A 19,139-nucleotide genomic window follows, 5' to 3' on the forward strand; every position below is an offset into this window, starting at 1 on the left:
GTTGTATATCCCAATCGATAAACCGTGTGAAATAGCATATCTGCAAATTCCCAGTATTTGGTATATAGACAGCAAAGCAAAGCGCGAATCGGCTACGGCTACTAGTGCTCGATCGCCAAAGTTCGCGCGATAGAGTTAAGGAATGCAGCAGACTGTTTAGCCTATTGAGCAACACACACACACACACTCACAGAGGCGAGAGAGCAGCGACTCGACTTCTACGAAGTACGTCAAAGACAAATGCAAAAAAATCACAACAACTGCAGCGACAATTTTCCAGAGACCACTTTTTGAGATGCTCCATAAATCCAAAGGCACTCTGACAATTTGCGTCAGAGCGAGCGCCGCGGAATTCTCCGATATTATGTTGCATTTTTAATACGAACGAGTCGAACTATTTTTCGTCATTTTCGGATTTAGAGCACGTTTACGATTGCTCCATTTGGCGTAATGGCGGGCACGGCGATGCGTGATGCAGGTCACGAAATACAGGACAACAAAAAAAGGCCGAGTTGCTAGTTCCTTTGTCGTCCCTTTCGGGCCGATCCGAACAGGCGTAGTATCCGCGTGCACGCACGGACGCGGAGGGACTCACCGTTGGATCGCCCATTCCCGATGTCCTCCTCGCGGCAGATCGAACGCGCTATTAAGCCGTGGCAAGGCCAAAGAATTTTGTTTCCATCGTGAAAACCAATCGCCTCTAGAGGCGCAAATGCAGTACCTGTTTTATTGTTATTCAGATTATTCTCTCGTGCAATAAATCGGTGCAAAATTCGTGTTTTTAGGAAACCTTGCGACTTAATTCTCTTCGTCATTCCATGAAAATTGATTGATTTTTTTTTCCAAAGCGCCTGGAATTTCCCCACGGTGACTCGTTATTCCGAACATTTCTTTACCTTTTCTTTATTGGAAAGACTTGCCGTTATTTTTTATTGATTATAATAAAAATATAATAGTGGCACAATGATCCGATCGACCTTTATTCCGGTCCAATTAGAAATTGTAGGTAGCGTGCGACAGAAACCTTCGTGGTTATAACTGCCCCGTTTGTATTTAGACCCCATGAAAATGTAACCGCCGTTGCTCGTCATGATTCGCCGCGACGAATTATGGAAAGAACGCGCATTGCATCTCACGCGGCTATTGTCGAATCGGAGAATAGCGTTCGCGACGGTCGGGGAGCGGCGCCAAACGCATCTCCAGCGTGGTCCTCGCGGCATCGGAGACGGTGTCCGCTCGATCTGCAAGCCGCCCGGCAGGTAACGAGCGATTTTCGGCAGGGGAGAAAGAGGTGCGAGCTTGCGACGCGGGACCCAGCGCGCGGGCACGACGAGGAAGGAGAAGGGGCCTTAACGGCTCGTTGGCGCCGCTTATAAGACGGACGGCCGATGTGGGCCCGACTTTAGTCCGATCGCGCTGACGACGGCGGCGGCGACGGCTCAGGCGGTGCGCTCACCCTCCGGCAGTGCAGGTGCGCGAAGCAGGAGCAGAGTCGAGCTTCCCCTTCTACGGCGGTGCGACGCGTGCGACTGGCGTGCGGCATGCTGGAGCCTTAGAGGCGGCGCGGCCAAGTCTTTCCCGCGACAGCTCCGCGCGTCGCTACAGCGCGCGCGGCCTCAGCACGCTCGGCTCTCCAGCGCTCTCCGCCAAGTGTCTCCGTTCTCACGCTGCTCTCCGGCCACCGTCATGCCAAGGACGCAGTGCCTGCTGCCGCTGCTGCTGGTGTGCTGGTGCGCGCGGCTGCCGATCTCGGCCGGCGACGACGAGCCCGACTTCCCCACGCGTAAGTCTCACTCAGCCGATCCCCGCGCGACCGCTCGCCGGCCTCGGGACCTCCTCGGGGACGCGATCGACACTCCCGGAAACGGAAAGCGGAGCGGCGCCCGCTGGACGCACGCGGCAGGCTTTCTCCGGCTCGGGTCTCAAGGGCGCCTGGACTCGCGACCCCGACGACCACTGCTCCGCGCTTTTCGGCTTCGCGCGCTCTGCACTTGAACTCTCCCCCTCGAAATCTGACCTACATGCGCGGAAAGAGCAGCTCGCTCGTCTCGCAACGCCTTACGTAAGCGGGCAGCAGGTGCCGAACGCTCTTCCCGGCGGCGCAAATCTCAGCGGGGGGAAGAGAGAGAGAGAGAAAGGTGTCGTAACCGGCGTGGCGGGGCTTATGTCATTCGGCCGATTGCGCAAGCCGGCCGCGCACGCAAGCGTGCGCACGGAGAAAGTTCGGCGGCGAACGCGCGATGAGCTGCCGGTGAAAGCGTCGCGTCTGTTTACGTTTGGCACCGCGCGGCAGACCGACGCGCCGACGATCTCGCGCGCTTCGCGTGCCGCGGCCGCCGTCCTTCGGGACAGCTGGGCATCGGCCGCGCCGACGACCGCTCGGCTGGCTCGTGGGCGCGCCCGCGACACGGCGTCGCAGCGCTTGCGAAATGTCGCGCTGCAGTCGCAGCTGCACCTTTTCACCGCGCGCATACTGCAATCATAAACAAGCGAGCGTTCCTCGGCGCATGCTAATTGTACGTCGCGCGCTCTTCTCCGGATTGTCATTAAATTCTAATGCTCGGCCCAGACTAATTGTGTAACTATAAGTAGACCCGACTATCGCTTACCGAACCGATGTACGCTTCTTATCTTATTTTATTTTCATTTCGTAAACACTTATCCAGCCCAGCCGTCGCTGATAGACGAGAGCTCTTCTCGGCTATCGCCTTTATCACGGACGCTCGCGCATCCGTGCGTGTCGACGTCGCGTCTTCGTATTAGTTGCGGATACGCTTTGATAAATCTGTGCGCACCAGATGTACCGCGGCAGAAGAGGTGTCGCCGTTGAAGATTTCGCAAATCGGTGCGGCGAAGAACTATGCGAAACGAAACAACGACAATCGAGGATTGGCGGTGCGTACATTCGGCAGAGCCGACACGGCATTGGCAACGGAAGTTCACCGGCCTTGCCGACGATAACCGAAGAGGTGATGCAAATCACGCGATTATTTCGTTGCTGCTTGCCGGCGTGTTTTTCCGCTTGGAGCGCTATCAACTACAGCTCGCGCCAAAGTCCCATCCGCCGGCCGTCTGCACGCATTAGGCGCCGTTGCGAAACTCGACGCGCGAGACAATGCGCGCGGCCCGCGGCGGAAGGTTGCGTGCTGCTCGAGAAACGCCCGTAAGCCGGGTCCTCGAAGGACGGCGAGCGAAGGTCGTCCGGTGCGCCCGGATCGCGCGCTTCCTTTCTTTGCCCGGCAAAAATGCCAATTTTCGCGCTCGACCCGCAGTTCCGTGATTACCGGACAAACCGGTATTATTTTCGCGTTGATGCCGCATCACGTTGCGTTAAGCCATTGTAATTGATCTCTCGTGGTTTTCCATCCGACGATGATCAACGGCACGGCAAAATCACTGCCAATCGTGGGCAAATGAGCCGCTGTTACATTACAAAATGGCTTTCAACTGTACATTACGAGAGGTAATTGAAAGGTATGGAAATGATCGTGCAAGAGACCAAGTTTCAAGTGGTGTGCAGATGCGGCAGAGTTTGGTTAGATGGGATTTAGCTGTCGCGGCTTTTCCAGCGACTGGTCCTGCGCGTCCCTCGTCGCTCAGCTGTTTGCGCGCGGGAAAAGCCTCGAACGCGTCGCCGGCCGCGCGTTTTCCAGTCATGCTTTCGATTAGCCCGGCCCGCAAGAACGACAAGCTGCAGCGTAATCGTCCACTTCGGCGAGCTGCACCATAAGTCGGGCTTACGAAAGGCTCGACTCTCGGTTTGCGCAAGTGGTCGCACAAGGGTCGCGCGGAAGCGGCAACGCGTTCCAATTCCGACGTGTCGCAACGTCTTCATCGACGCCGCTCTCCCTTCGGCCCGCGTCGCCTCGCCTAATACGGACAACCTGCTATGCGTTTCAGCGGAGTACATTCTGCCGTGCGCCCGACCCGATCCGGCCATCGACTCCTGCATTCAAAAGGCTTTCAACCATCTGCGCCCGTACCTCGTTAAAGGTGAGTTATGCTCCGGTTTCTAAAATCTCTAAAATCCTAATAACTATCCCCGGCTCCCGGCCTTTTTTTCTCTTCTCCTCCTCCTTTTTACGTAAGTTTGGCAATTTAGTTCGACGTCTATCATGTAATCGGCTTACATCCTTGCCGTTATGTGGCTTTTCGCAATGCAAAGGCTGTTATGTTGCGATGGCATGTTGTATAAACAAAAGTTCTTTCCCAGGAATCGGGGAGCTGGATTTGCCGCCGATCGAGCCGCTGGTCATTCCAGAACTGGGCATGGAAAATGGCCAAGGTGCCGTTCGAGTTCGCGCTCTGTTCTCGAATATCACGGCCTTCGGGCCGGGCAACTACTCCATTAACAAGGTGCGCACGGACCTGAAAAATCTGCGGCTCGACTTGCACCTGACGATACCGAAAATCGAGCTCCAAGGTCGTTACGAAGTGACTGGAAACGTGCTGCTTTTTCCCATTCAGAGCCAGGGCGACTTCTGGGCTCTGTTCGGTAAATATGCACAAGCTCGACATATCCAAACGACACCGCGACACGATCCCGTAGCCGTTTTAAATATTTATTTCAACATTTTACGACGCTCTTCGGATACGCTTGGAATTACTTATGGCTTACGGCGTGTGGATGCGCAGTATGTATAATTTGCGTTACTTCGTGCTCCGAATAGCAAATCTCGCTTCCATTGTTCCGTCGGACTTGTACCCCACGTTTTACATTAGTTTACAAACGGCACGGATATTTTCGTTCGCGCTAGCCTCGTTGTAGCTCGAATATAAAATCGAAAGAATGAAAAAATTATCTGCTTGTAGGCGATACATGGTATCTCAGAGTCGTGAGCTTCGTGATTTATGAGCGACGAGAAAAACTACGGCGATTCACGATCGTACAACCAGCGCTGAAATATCTTTTGGGCGTGTTCGAAAAGCACAATCGTTGCATAAGATTCGGTCGTTCGAGCGAGCAACGCCGCGCGTCTGAACATTCGCCGACGAGTCTTAACAGTGCCTTCGCAAAGGTAATTAGCCGATTGCTCGAGTAACATTGTTGATTTTGCGCAGGTGACGTCGCGGCGATCGCACGGGTGCAAGGAGTGGAAGAGAAGCGCCACGACATACGATACATGAGGATCTCACGGCTTCTGGTGGACTTCAGTCTGGGCAGAGCGCGCTTCCGCATTGTGGACCAACTGAACGGCAACAATGTGATCGGCCAGGCGATGAACCAATTCCTCAACCAAAACGCCAAGGAGATCATCGAGGAGATGCGACCGGCTGCATCCAAGAGTATCGCTCAACACTTCATGGCCTTTCTCAATGGAGCCTTTACCAAGGTGCCCATGAAAGTCTGGCTCAAGGATTCGTAGTTTCTTTCGTCGAGTCGACGACACTGCCTCCTTTTCTGCTCCACATCATTTTCATCGGCCATTTTTTACGTGGACGAGTAGCATTTTCATTCATCTTCATTCGTCGTCTTTCATCGAAACTTATCGGCACAATAGTGTGAACAACGCACATTTTAATTATTAGGGTGGACCAACAATTGTCGCTTGCGTTAAATCATTTATTTTTCTGTGGAACTGATCGAGACCACCCCCTGCTTTGAACGTCAATTAACGTATATCATATTTTAGCTGGCAATGCACTTGAAAAAAATCCACGCGTGCGAATAAAAAATTAGGGACTCGTCATTTGGTCTTTAGACGTGAATTGCAATTTTCATACGATACATTTTTGAACGATAAAATTTTTGAACAGTTTCAAATGCAAAGATTTACCGGCGCATCCGTCATTTCATCCCACCGAAAAACAATCGAATTGATGACTTGTCTCTTTTCGTGGTTTCACAACTAAAATGACAATAATCGTGGGAAGTCATGGTCAAAATTATTTTCGCCATGACGAGGAGCTTGATCCATTTAACACCACGCGCGGCTTTCGCAAGCTCATGACTCTCGTATTTATTTTGATTCGTAACAACTAGATCACCGTAGCCGCTATCGTTTAAGTCTATCTGTCAATCGGAATTGTTGTTTTTCGTCGTTTGCGTAAGTCACTGCACTCATGGCTGATGTAACCCAACGTCGCCGGACACCAGAACCAGAGAACCAGTAATTTCGTCAGTGATCGCAGTGTTATTTTCATAGCATTGCGATAACAAGATTATTGTACGTCGCGCTCGAGCTTTTCGTTGATCAATTTGTTTGCGAGTAGCGCAAATTAATATCTCGCAGCGGTGTCTTTGCGATTATTTAAAATTCTTCGACACGTGATCCTGGTGTCCGCTATCAGTATTGAAAAAACATTAAACGTTTCTTCTCCCTGTATAAAATATACATCTCATCGGTGGTCGTTGCATTAGCATACTATTATTATCATGATTACTACTTCATTTTTTTACTCCTTTACTTCTTAAACGGACGTATCGTTATCGAACTTGTAGCGCATCATCGACGTAGGCCTACGGCATCAGCAACGCACAAACATTCGCTCCTTAGTACGTAATGTTTTATCCTCAGTGTAAACAATTGAGACTTGTACATAGCTATGTGAAAATAAAAGAATATTTTTAGCGATACCCAAATCATGTTTCCTTATGTTATTCATACCTTTCGTTCGCATTTGGATCCCCTTAACGAACTAGTTGGTCAACTTGCGAGAGAGCGCGATAAAGTAACGCTCAAAATGACGAATAGCGAGCCTAAGTAAATGAAAAGCACCGTAGATTGGGCAGTGCAGCGATGGGTGTATGAGCGACGTGAAATCAATGGAAAAATGAAAAACGAAAAAGATACATGTACACGTGTGTGTATGTCGATCGGCGCAGGCACCCGAGCGTACAAGTCGTAACAAGGACGTGCCGATACGGTACGGGCGCGCTCGCAACTAGATTTCAGACCGCATTTCTCAAAGCGCAAATCTGAATGAAGACAGCCAGTATTTACATAGTTTGTCGCGCGTGCGTCACCTAAGGCACCGTGGTGACTAGGAAGTGTGCGTAAATCTAGAAGCTAAACATAAGGCTGAGCGCGTGTGCGTCGAAAAAGGAGAGAGAGAGAGAGAGAGAGCGGGAGAGAGTGGTTGATAATGAATCGGAACCGTGGTGCTGGCTATCAGCTGTGAACTCTGACATGCAGTCGTCGCCTAGCGTTCGGCAGTCGAGTCGTTCGCGAGCCCTCGGAAAGTGACGCCACTCCCGGCTCTCGCAGATCTCAGCTCGGGCACCTGACCAGCTAGTCTGTCGCTCGAGGATTTAGCTGCGACGCGCTTGCGAGAAAGGAAACGCACGCCGAACCTACCGACGCCACCATGGGACAATTCACCAAGAGGCAATGGCTCACGCTCATCGTCATCAGCATCGCCGATTTCGCCAACGCCGTCTGCGTGTCCCTCCAAGCGCCTTTCTATCCCCAAGAGGTGAGCACTATTCTCCCATCAAGTCGCGTACGCACCGGCGGATATATTGTTTACGTCGGTGAGAGATGCGTGCTCGTTATATTTTAAGCGGACAAATAAATGCGTTTGCCAATTTCGTAGCAGCGTTTGTTGACGCTTGGCAGCGCTCGTTCAAGTGATCATCTTTTATCGCGAGCAATGCACCCATAAAACACACCGAACGGTTAGTTAATTTTTTTTCTCTTTGCTTTTTCCTCTCGTCATCGTCGTTGTCGTTGTCGTCGTCGCCGTCGTCGTCGTCGTCGTCGTCGTCGTCGTCGTCGTCGTCGTTGTCGTCGTCGTCGTCGTCGCGGTCAGTCGTCTGTTTACGTACGAAGATTAAAGAAATTTAGAAAATCCTAGATAAAATGACAAACAAAACTTGAGCAGACGGCTTTATCTGTACATTATTATTAGTGTTTGCGAGCCGAGTCCGTCCAAAGTTTATCTGGCCGTTATCGCGCTACTTTTCACGCTTAATTGCATCTGTCCGTCGCAGATACGGATGGCTTATTCAGCGTTGTAGCTTATCAGTGACATCTAACAAGCAGTTTTCTTCTGTTTGTTTTTTTTTATAATGCACAGGCGGAGAAGAAAGGAGCCACGGCCACCGAGTACGGCCTTGTTTTCGGCATCTTCGAGCTTGTCGTCTTCATTATCAGCCCGATTTATGGGCAACGAGTAAGTTATCATTTTTATTCTCTGTCTACCGAAGCTACAGTTTATCGCCAGTTCGAATAACAATGCACAGCGTGAAGCTCGAGAGTTCTTATGTACTAGACTAGCTCGTGACTCATGATGTTTGATGTTGTCTAAAAATCAGTGAGGCACACCGAGTGCACGCTTTTTGCTGAAAATACCCATTTCCTACCACCATTTGTCATTGGCACTGTAGATCAACCGAATAGGGCCGAAGATTTTATTTAACGGAGGCATCCTAACGACGGGCACGTGCGCAATATTCTTCGGCCTGCTGGACAAAGTTGAGGGTCACTACCCGTTCATCATACTATCGTTCGTCATTCGTATAATCGAGGCACTGGGCAACGCGGCCTTCCTGACCGCCAGCTTTGCGATCATCGCCATGGAGTTTCCCGACAACGTCGCAACCACGTTCGCCAGTCTCGAGACCTTCTTCGGACTCGGTCTGATCGTCGGGCCCACCGTCGGAGGAGCTCTCTTCCAGGTGAGTTCATTCCCACTCGGCGCCGATCGTTGGCTGACGCTTTCTGAACTGCCGTCAGATCGGTGGCTACACCACGCCGTTCGCAGTGCTGGGTTCCGCCCTCTTCCTCGCGGCGGTCATGACTGCCTTCGTGCTGCCGGTCCATCACGAGAGGGACATGGACAGCCAGAGTTCCGCAGGTAAGCCGAGGCTCTCGTCGCTCGCGTCTGGCCACTCACGCTCTCGCTGGTCTGCGCAGGAAAGTTCATGAAGGTGCTGAGGATACCGGGAGTCATGGTTGCCACGGCCTCGATCATCGTCACGAGCATGAGCATCGGCTTTCTCCAAGCCACCCTGGAGCCCCATCTTCGGAAATTCGATCTGAGCCCGGTCGTGCTGGGCCTCATGTTCGTCATCAACGGCGGCACATATGCGCTTACCGCGCCCGCCTGGGGTTGGCTGTGCGACAAGCACGCTACTCCAAAGGTGAGCCTCGCCGCAGCCTCGCCGCCCGTTGCCGCGCCTCGGACTCACGCGTTCCGTAACCGCAGATAGCAACGGTCGCTGGATGCATGCTGGTCGTCCTAGGATTCGGCTTGATCGGGCCGGCGCCTTTGATACCCTACGACACGATCCTCTGGATGACCATTCTCGGACTCGTCATTCACGGCCTGGGAATGGCGGCGCAGCTCGTTGCAAGCTTCACCGATGCTCTGAGAATTGCCATGTAAGTGCTTCGCCGCTACGACAGCTTTCGCATACTAACGGCACCGACATTTCGGGCTCACCAGCCCAATATTCTTCTCGGGTGGCTCGCCCGGAAACAGCGTCGACGAAATATTATTGCGCCTTCCTCGAACGCAATGACTATCGGTCGACCTTTCTCAATCAATTTCTAAGCGTTCGTAATCGCACTTGCTGTACATATATGCATGCGCGCGATAATTGATTTGCAACAGACAGCTGTGTGGCTGCGCAAAAATTCACACGAGAATAAGCTATCGATCGACTCGTGGCGCCGGCTGACTATCAACGACATTCATTTGAGCGGCCATTTTATCGGGTTTCCGTAAAAATTGATAAGTGGCGGTTATCTCTTATCGCGCTGGCCATTGTTCGTCGAGCGCCTTGATGGCGACTTCGCGCGTCTTCGCGTACATCGGGCTGCCGTACTGCAGGCATTTCACTCTGTTCTGTCGGTATTGCAGAGCCAACGGTCTCCCGAATAATCTCGATACTTACGGACTGATCAGTGGACTATGGACGAGCACCTTTGCTCTCGGTGCTTTTATTGGACCCAGTGTCGCCGGTATCCTGTATGATAGCATCGGTTTTAGACAAGCTTCCATGTTCATCGTCATTCTGCACTTCATTGTGGTAAGCTGTATCAGATAAGAGGATATTCACCGTTTCTTCTTTTTATTTGGCTCCAACAAATAATTGATAGTACCAAATTGTTTATTTCATTTTCTTGAACGTTACTTTCAATTGCCCGAGCGGTTATCTTTCGGCGAGATAGTGTTGCTACTGGATACATTTAATCCAAAGCGAAAGGTCAACAAGCTGAAATTTACTGATTTTATACTTTAAATTATTATGACGTACCACTTGTTGTTTCGACAGATGAATTGCAATGGATAAGACTTGGAAAAAAAAATGAAAGCGTTGATCTTGTTTCCACGTTTCTCTCGTTAAAAATGAATGGGAATTGAGATCCAAAATTCAGTAAATGATGTCTAGATTCATGAATAATGTAAATTTTTTTGCTCCTTCGTGCATGGGAATTATAGTCGAAGATCTGCAAAAATGGAGCTGTGAGAAAAGAATCTAGTGACGAACAATAGAATCCAGTTGAAAAATCTGAAAGTAGCTGACACTGTTTCGCGATAAAAATATTTTTTCCCGGGTTAAAAATGATTCAAAGTGAAAAAGCCAATGATAAATGTCACCGCGCAGAGGCTGCAGTGACAACTGAAATAGATAGGGCTAATGATCAGTCACTCGATGATTGTTTTTTTCTCGAAAGGTAAATGATTGTACGTATAACGATTGGTTTACATTCACGTTGTGTAATTTTTAACTAGTCACGTTGAGACCGCTTTTCTTTCATTACTGGCAAGTGCGCATACTTTTTTATAATTTATATACAAAACAAATATCCTTCCGACATGAATAACAAAATGACATATTAGGACGCTTTCTTTTCACATATAAAAGATGCTCGGGATTAATGATAGCTTATTCCGATTGCGTGGCTGGAAGTGAAATTCCATGTAATAAAAAATAGTTCGCGACAAGAATTCGTCTCGAGTTTAATTTTCAGAGTATAAAATTTTATCGACGATAAAATTTTATAAGCGGTAGCTCAACTAATGAAATATGATCGTGAAAGTCAAAACGACGTCATTAAAAATGACAAACGTATTCGACTATAACGTCGATCCTCGAGTGTTACCTTTTTTCGAACGAAAGGAGTCGGGAAGGATAAAATAGGTAGTATCCGTTAGTTAGGAAGCGCCTGAACCTAAAAATTACAGGTCAACAATTGGCAAAGTTGCTGACTAATAGCGACTAGCAATCAATCACCGATTCTCTCGGCAGGGTGTCGCAGCCTTCATCTTCGTGAGCTGCTGCGAGCGAGGGCCCAAGCCGTACACCGAGCTGAGCGCTGCCGAGGATCTGCGAGTGTCGATGGCCGACAGCGGCCGCATATCGCACTCTCAGAGCACCAGCCTGATCGCTGGGAGTGCAGTCCACGGCGGACCGAACGGCGTGCCGATCGATCGGCCAAGCGGCATGAACAGTCTTATCGCCTGCAACAGCTACTCCAATCGCACGAACGCTTGGTCCAGGGCGTCCTACAGTGGCCGACACCTCAATAGCTACGGTAGCTTCGACGCCAAAACTTATCTCGAGCGCACCACTTGAGATCTTCCGACGCGTCGACGTAGATTTTTAAGTGTGTTTATTTTTGCTCGTACGTTAGGCAGCTCGTTCGCTCGCTCGTGCGTTCGCTTCAAACGTGCACTTTGCCATCGTGGGTGCATTGGCCTTGGTATGCGCGCGTGTACGTGTGTGTAGCGACGCGAGTGATCGAGTGCAATGGTCGATCGAAAGTTTTATCATTTTTAGGAAATGCTCACGCGGATTCATCGTGTCGTTGTCCATGAGCATCAATTTCGATCTTGCGCCTTTGAGGCAAAAGCGACGAGCGCGTGGCGTTGGAAATTTTATCAATGTACACACGTTCATGTGTATATACGCAAAGTGTAAATAATCCGAGCAATTGCCCTGCACTAATTGAACGCCTCTTTTTGTTCGCCGTCTCTCTCTCTCTCTCTCTCTCTCTCTCTCTCTCTCTCTCTCTCTCTCTCTCTCTCTCTCTCTCTCTCTGTCGTCTTTATTGATTGTTTCTTTTTCGATCGTCGATGAAAGTGCTCAAGCGATCGTCTTTTTAGCGCGGATGATTAATAACAATGTACTTGCCTTTTGCGAATCTCTGTATTTATTGAGTCTCTCTTCCCCCTGTGTTTCTAGGTAAGTGTGTAAAAAACGAAATACATATCCTCTTTTCATAAAAACATAATGCAGCCTATCTTTTATCCTAAACAATAAGTCAAAAGCATTTTCAATCGCGAATATCGCGATATGCAAATCGCGATAGGGATGAGATGACAAATTAAGCGGAAGCCCCGTGCTAAGAGCGAGTCTCCGCTAAAAAGAAAAAAAAAATTGGCAGGGATTATTTATGGCGCGAGAGGGGCTGCGTTGCAACCGATCGCTAGATATTGTCAGGCAGGAGATCGTCTTCGGCTCTGACAAACTAGCCGAGTGGAGTTTCGCTTGTTTTCTCAAGGTCGACGCCAGTCAACAGTACAATTACCGTGGAATCGATTGTCAGCCAAAGCTTTATGCGCCAATAGGATAAAGGCTTCAGTCGATAAATCGGCCAGCAGCTTCGACGAAGCCGCGGACTTCCATTTTCAAGCTTTCTCGGAATGTATAATTACGAGGCAGGCGGCGCGGCATCATCACTCATTCTCGTTCTCTGCCTCACCTTCTGCTCGACGACCACTGCTGCCTTTGTACGCTGTCGAGCCGAGGGCTACGGCACGCGCGCGTGTGTACGTGCGCGCGCGTTCGTGCTCACCGGCGTGCATCGGTCCGTCCGGAAGCAACCGCACGAACGTTGAAACACATACTGCCTTTCGTAATGCGCACGAAAGCGACAATTGTGATATGCTTTTCTGCGAGGACGACTATGAGTACGTACGGCTCTTCGAAAGTATCGTAATGTTCGATTCGATCCGCGGAAGCGCACACTTCTTTTTCATTCCTGCAGATTTACTTGGTATAATTTGGTATAACGTGAGGTATGACGCTTTCTTGAAATGCGAAAAAACATAATATGGGAATAATGGAATACTTAAATAAAAATGTAGGATGTGGAAAAAATTAATTCGGGAAACAATGAGTGAATTTATGATTGTAAATTAAATGTAGACAGGTACTGTCTGCTTTGGCCAACGGATAATTTTCAGCAGTGATTATTCTTTTAAATGTTTAATTAAAAGTTTTTTTGCAACGCTGTCGATGGAATAAAGGACAGGCAAAAATACGAAAACTTCAGCTAATAGTACAGAGCAATATTGCAAAAGTTAATCAAAGTGACCATTGCTGCCTCGATGAAAGTACAGCTTGTTAGCTCTGAAATGTAACATATTCTCTTAATATTATGGCGGGATAATTAAGCCAGCAGATATTACCAATCAGGATCGACTCCGATAATTTGTGCAAGGTCGCGCTGTAGTAGAAAATAATTTGTTCAACCATTCGACGAACCGTTTTATCTCATCAAGTAAAATTTTTTTCAAGTTCGCCACATGTAAATTTCAAATGTGTTCGTCTTCGAATGTACAATCAGTTAACGTTGAGATCCCCCGACGTTACAAGAAAATGGCGAGGAAACTATTCTCACATTAACGTCAAACTAGGAATTTGAGAGCTTGTAACTGTTACTTGCAAGATGTAACATTTGCCAAAGTGATCTTTTCATTCCTTTCCTTTGAATTGAAAATAATGGACATGCATAAAATTTCTCATTTTCTTATTTAAACGTTTAACGTATCGTCACTTGACTGTATAATCAATGTATTATTAATTCATGAGTAATTATTCACCAAAACAACTCACTTTGGATTATAATTTTCTGAAATAATATGTCAGCATAAATATAATACAAATCCCGCAGTAAATTATTGATTACATATAAATGGGAATATTCATAAAAATTAAAAGGTAACATATTTAGCAAAATTCAACAACTTTGCCATTATTGTAAATATAAAGATTCTTTTCTCTGTAGTGCGTCGGATCCCTGAGAAGTTCGTTGTAAAATAGCCAGAACCCGGGCTCAAAATAATCAGGCAAAGGATCACCACCGCCAGCTAATGCGAGACCGTCATAGTAAGAAAACATTTCTTCAATCATGAAATGAGCTTTGCTCTTGGGTTTTCCAGGTGGAAGTTTTTCTTCTTCTAGCATTTTCTCGCGACTTGGTAGCGTTAACTTGCCACGTAATACAGCAAGAAAGTACTGCATCTAAAATTCGTATGAAATTGCATTAATCCTTTTGCGTTTTTAAAAATTTACATAATACAATTTTAAGTCAATGAAAAAATTGAGAATCTTTCCCAATCGAACTTAATACAATGATAGTTGATTCGGTAGTTACAATACAAAAAATATAGAGATAAACAAAACACTTTGTCTGAGCTAGTTAATGACAAGAATTAAACAAACAGAAAGTGTTATTTCTATGTTTGAAAAATTTGTCCTTATCTTACCTGAGCATGCGGCATTATAAAACCGTAACTTGGAGTCGGTATATTTAAAATAGCCATGGTCGGATGCTCGATACTGATGAATTGTTTATAAAGAAACCGGACATATTTTCCATCTTCGACAATAATACCAGTGTTTTCGTCAAGGTATGGAAGATCATACAAATAGCCCGTAGCAAATAACAAGGCGTCAGCTTTGATTCTTGTGCCGTCATTTAAAATAAGTTCGTTACCATTAGCGCTGGCAATACCAGCTACTTGTACTACGTTTTCTGGCAGTATAGATGGAAGTCTATTATCATTCATTGTATTTATTGTTAGTGTGTTATAATATTTTACACTAGTGCATTGTACTAAAATACCGTATTATGTACAAAAATTGTACTTACTTGTCGTGTCTAGAACTGAGATAAACCATCGAAGCATTCCAACTAATTTGAATACTAATATCAAAACCAGATAATCCGGCACCTAATACTACAACTGTCTGCCCAGCAAACTCTTCAGGCTTGCGAAAAAGGTGACTGTGCAATACGCGCCCTGGAAAACTTTCGATGCCTGGGATTTTGGGTATGTTTCCTTTGACGTGATGCCTAAAACGGTATACCTTATTTCAGTAAGATTTTTTAATAAAAAAAACCTATATATCTATATACACATAAAGCAAAAGTCAAATCATGTGTTCCATTCTATAGCACAACGTATGTTTAAAAGAAATTTAATATATTGTGAAATCATAGGGTGTGAATTCTACTGAGGTAGGGTTTTCCAAAATTTCAATATTTATAAGGGTTCAACTTATCTTTTATGGCGAGCTTTTATCGGAAATGTGTTATTTTACTGGGAATCGGCATTTTTTGGAATATACATATAGGTAGGCAAAACCGCAAAAGGTTCCGTAGTTTATACTTACCCACTCCCCGCAATAAAAATGTCACAAAGTATTTCGTCCTTTTCATTAGTATTCAAATTTCGTATGTTTACGAGCCATTTATCGCCGTGTATCAAGCTTACTTTTTCGACATTAGTGTCAAACTGAAAAAAACAATGATTACTGATGGCTCATATTATTTATATGAAGATGTTGCTAGTTTCAATATTATTTGAAGTTCCCTCACCCCCATATAATTCTATAGGTAAATAAAATATATGTAATAAACATGGAAAATTTGTCGCATCCTCCATTCAATGGCTTACTTAAACAAATTAATATTAATAAACGTTTTAACTTATATTATAACTAATCCATTTCGAAGAAATTAATAATGATTTTGAACTATTACTAGTCCTTTTGTTTATATCAAAACAAAATATAAATGTACGTAACAATTAAATAATTGTTACTTTGACTTTGACAAATTACTGTATAAAGCTTTTCTGATCACGTACAATTTATTTTTGAAAATGCATGGCATCATCTATCATTCATATTAAGTCAAACTTTTATTTCTTGTATTAGTAGTTGATTTTTTAAGAGTCTTGATCTATTATAAGAAATCCATTAGTATAGCTTTATAAACAAATTGGATGACTCGCGCGAATATATTGTTTTCCATATAAACATAAACAATAATATTTCAAATAATATTTTAAAATATTATATTGAAATATATTGAAATTAATAAATAACATTTCAAAATCGTAGTTAAATTTTTATTTTTTTATGGTGAAATCGTTAGATTGAACGCTATAAAATTGATTAGTCATAATTCAGTCATAATTTGATTAGTCGTATTTAATTATTTTTCAAGTACCAACTATGTTTAATTTAGTCGAACTATCGGGGAAAGAAGCGACAATTTTCTCCGTTTCCTATATATAAATAGTAGTTAGCTATAAAATTATATGAAGGGTTCTTAATACCTGAATATACTTGCGGAGATTGAAATAGTTGGTATAGTTTTTAAGATATTCAAGAACCAGTGAATGATATACAAAACTGCCATTTCCTGCTGTAAACATCGTGTAATCAGGGTAACTGAGGAATTCTTTTGGACCATTTATTCTGAAATATTATATAAGACAACCCTCATGAATTGACATTCTTAAAAAATATTAAATTTGTAAAAGATTACTATTTTCCAAAAAATACTTAAGATATTTGTATAAGCTACTATGTACAGGAAGGCCATGCTCGTCAACGGTTGTACTATCAGTATAAATCCACATTCCCCCCACATTTGACTGTTTGTCAAAGGTTATAAGTTCAAATTCATCAAGATGTTGAGCAACATATTTTGTCGCAATTAATCCAGCCGGTCCTGCACCGACTATGCACACTTTCTGTTTTGGCGATTTATTCCCTTCGCTAGGAATGGCCAATATTAACAAAGACAAGATCGATATTTTCCACCTGAAATAACTCAATGCGTGTTTATAAGTAGTAATAGCATTGAATAAAAAGTATTTTTTTTAATATTTTATATAACTAAGTATAACAAGAAAATTTAACATCTGTGCATATATATTTTTACTTATAAAAGCATAACAACTTTTTATCTGCAATTCCATCATAACATTGAAATGCATGTATAATAACATTGAAAGTTTAAAGACGAATGCAAAAAAAATCTTTTTTAATTACATTTTTACTTTCAGAACCGACTGAGTATCATGTCATCATGTCTGAAACAAAAGTAACATTGGTACTTACATGTTGATTCCGCAAATGAACAGTAACTTATCTGTGAAATATGAGAAAACTTTAAAAATTACATTATTTGAAATATACAGGCTTCAGTGTCTGACTTTAAAGTGTAGAGTTAATTAGGTTAAATATTGTTTTAAGCTGAGTTTTAGTCTACTTTAACCCATCAATGTTCACAGAAAAGTTTTTCGAGACCTAGGTTTGATTTGTTGGAGTTTAATACATTCGAGTGAAAAAAATTAGATCTACCGTTTCCTACATTTTCGAAAGTTTTCTTTACAATGGTGTTGATTAAAAGTTCCATCAAACAAGTTTTACTACCAAAACCTCAAAAAAAAGCTTTATATTTCGTTAAAATTTTTTTTAATTGATTATCCGTCCCGTTAATATTTGTATTCAGCTAAAACCTATCTAGATTAGAGAGTCAGTTGGCGTTGAATAGTAAAAATTATAAATTTTATTTACTATGGTATAAAAATTGTTCCAGTAAAGTTATCATCCTGAATATATTTTTATCTTGAAGTACTCGTTGAATGCTTTCATTTGCCCTTATTTTAGTCTCAAAATTTTAAATAGAAGGTCTAGAAAGTTACCATAGCCGCAGTACCTTTTTTTTTAAAAAAAATTGCTTTGCCACGCTTTTTTGAATATTAGAGTGAACGAAAATAACTTTTTAAGGGATCATTTACTTTCTTTAGATCAATATTTCAGATTAAGTAAAGAATTATTGTTATTGTTATTGTGACTTTAAAGTTTAAGTTTTAAGAACTACGTCCATTGTATTTCAAGAATGTTTGAACATTTTTCAAAAAATTAATTTTACCTCTTTTATGAAAATTTTTTTCCATTGGTCAAAAAATGATTTTGAAAAAAATCTATGAAAGTTTTCATAAAAATGGTAAAATTGGCTATTTCAAAAAGTTCTTAAAATAATCTGGAGTAATCATTTAAAGAAAGACAATGAGCTCTTCAAAAATGATTTCCATTTACTCTAACATTTAGCAAAGTATGGAAAACCAAACTTTAAAAGAAAAATAAACCATAATGGTTAAGGGGACTTTCTAGAGCCCCTGATTGAGATTTTAGAATTAAAAAAAAATAAATTGAAACCATTATCGAGTATCTTACAGTAAAAAAGTATTCATGAAGATAACTTTATTGAAACTATTTTTACACCACAGTAAAGAAAACTTACAATTTCTACTGTTGAACACCAGTTGGTTTCTTAAATCACGAGTGCGCGGAAAAATTATGGATATATCGTACACTTAAACTATGCTATTTAACTGACTCATAAATATTGAAAATAATATACTTAACACAGTGTACAGTATATACAATTAATATAATTTTAAAATAAGGTTCAAAATAATTATAAAAGACGAATTGAGTAACACAAACTTTGAAAACAAATCTTTTTACTTTCGCAAAACGAACCCATCAAATCACTCACTTATAACAGTCAACTGAACGTAGTATTAGACCTTGTCTGATTTTGTCAACTCATTGCGAATCCAATTAATGTCTATAATAATACATGCAAAGTGAAGTTATTTCATTTGAGTGCACGTTATTTGGTATTTTGAGTTTTGCATGTACGGATTTCTCATAACTAGCATATACCTTATTAAGATCCATTATTTCAACTTTGTCTCTAAAATGAATAATACATTTTCAAGAAGTTACAAATGTTGAAATATTTGGGTTTTTCTGAACGGGTTTTCGATGTATTGCTAAGATAAGCTAATGATTGGTCGGAAATACCGTGAGTGTTATACTAAATTATTGACACTGTATTTGAGAACTTGAAAAGATTTATACTGCAATCAATATTTACTTACTTATTTCTACAGCTACTACATCGACCGGTAAGTATGATGTATACAAGATAGTTGCTTTTATAACTAACTTAATCGCAGTTACTTTGCTTATCAAGAACACAGATAACAAGAAATAATCAGCTGATAATCTTGTCAATAACTTAATATATTTATTTATTAGTGAAACAGTTTCGTTGAAGTCAAATGCTAATATTCAGTTATACTTCAAT

The 19,139-nt window shown here is 43.6% G+C and overlaps 3 protein-coding genes across 13 annotated transcripts; 2 read left to right on the forward strand and 1 right to left on the reverse strand.

Annotated features, from left to right (window-relative positions):
• Positions 1-1,444: 1,444 nt before the first annotated feature.
• On the forward strand, positions 1,445-6,576 carry LOC131670995 (protein takeout-like). Of its 2 annotated transcripts, none has more exons than XM_058947086.1 (4): positions 1,445-1,783; positions 3,901-3,993; positions 4,214-4,495; positions 5,062-6,576. In XM_058947086.1, exons 1-4 carry the CDS (start codon positions 1,687-1,689, stop codon positions 5,364-5,366), a joined length of 777 nt encoding a protein of 258 aa, XP_058803069.1. In that variant the 5' UTR covers positions 1,445-1,686; the 3' UTR covers positions 5,367-6,576. The 2 variants fall into 2 exon arrangements, with proteins under 2 accessions (XP_058803069.1, XP_058803068.1); XM_058947085.1 differs by lacking the exon at positions 1,445-1,783 and adding an exon at positions 2,834-2,969.
• A 418-nt stretch (positions 6,577-6,994) lies between these two features.
• LOC131671000 (MFS-type transporter SLC18B1-like) lies at positions 6,995-12,185 on the forward strand. The gene is made up of 8 exons (XM_058947090.1): positions 6,995-7,416; positions 8,020-8,115; positions 8,330-8,620; positions 8,679-8,799; positions 8,859-9,085; positions 9,151-9,326; positions 9,808-9,976; positions 11,201-12,185. The coding sequence occupies exons 1-8, from the start codon at positions 7,309-7,311 to the stop codon at positions 11,525-11,527; spliced, it is 1,515 nt and encodes a 504-aa protein (XP_058803073.1). The 5' UTR covers positions 6,995-7,308; the 3' UTR covers positions 11,528-12,185.
• An 888-nt stretch (positions 12,186-13,073) lies between these two features.
• LOC131671001 (uncharacterized) lies at positions 13,074-18,971 on the reverse strand. 10 transcript variants are annotated; one of them, XM_058947098.1, is made up of 8 exons: positions 18,931-18,971; positions 17,096-17,126; positions 16,535-16,795; positions 16,306-16,447; positions 15,356-15,477; positions 14,832-15,035; positions 14,446-14,734; positions 13,074-14,200 (listed from the first exon to the last, which is right to left on the reverse strand). In XM_058947098.1, coding segments are annotated over exons 2-8 (1,314 nt in total). In that variant the 5' UTR covers positions 17,098-17,126; positions 18,931-18,971; the 3' UTR covers positions 13,074-13,906. The 10 variants fall into 10 exon arrangements, with proteins under 10 accessions (XP_058803081.1, XP_058803079.1, XP_058803076.1 ...); XM_058947096.1 differs by lacking the exon at positions 18,931-18,971 and adding an exon at positions 18,491-18,513; XM_058947093.1 differs by lacking the exon at positions 18,931-18,971 and adding an exon at positions 18,285-18,497.
• Positions 18,972-19,139: the final 168 nt, after the last annotated feature.

The sequence above is a fragment of the Phymastichus coffea genome, unplaced genomic scaffold (assembly GCF_024137745.1).
Source record: "Phymastichus coffea isolate CEN01 unplaced genomic scaffold, Cenicafe_Pcof_1.1 PCOF00118, whole genome shotgun sequence".
Classification (NCBI taxonomy): Eukaryota; Metazoa; Arthropoda; class Insecta; order Hymenoptera; family Eulophidae; genus Phymastichus; species Phymastichus coffea.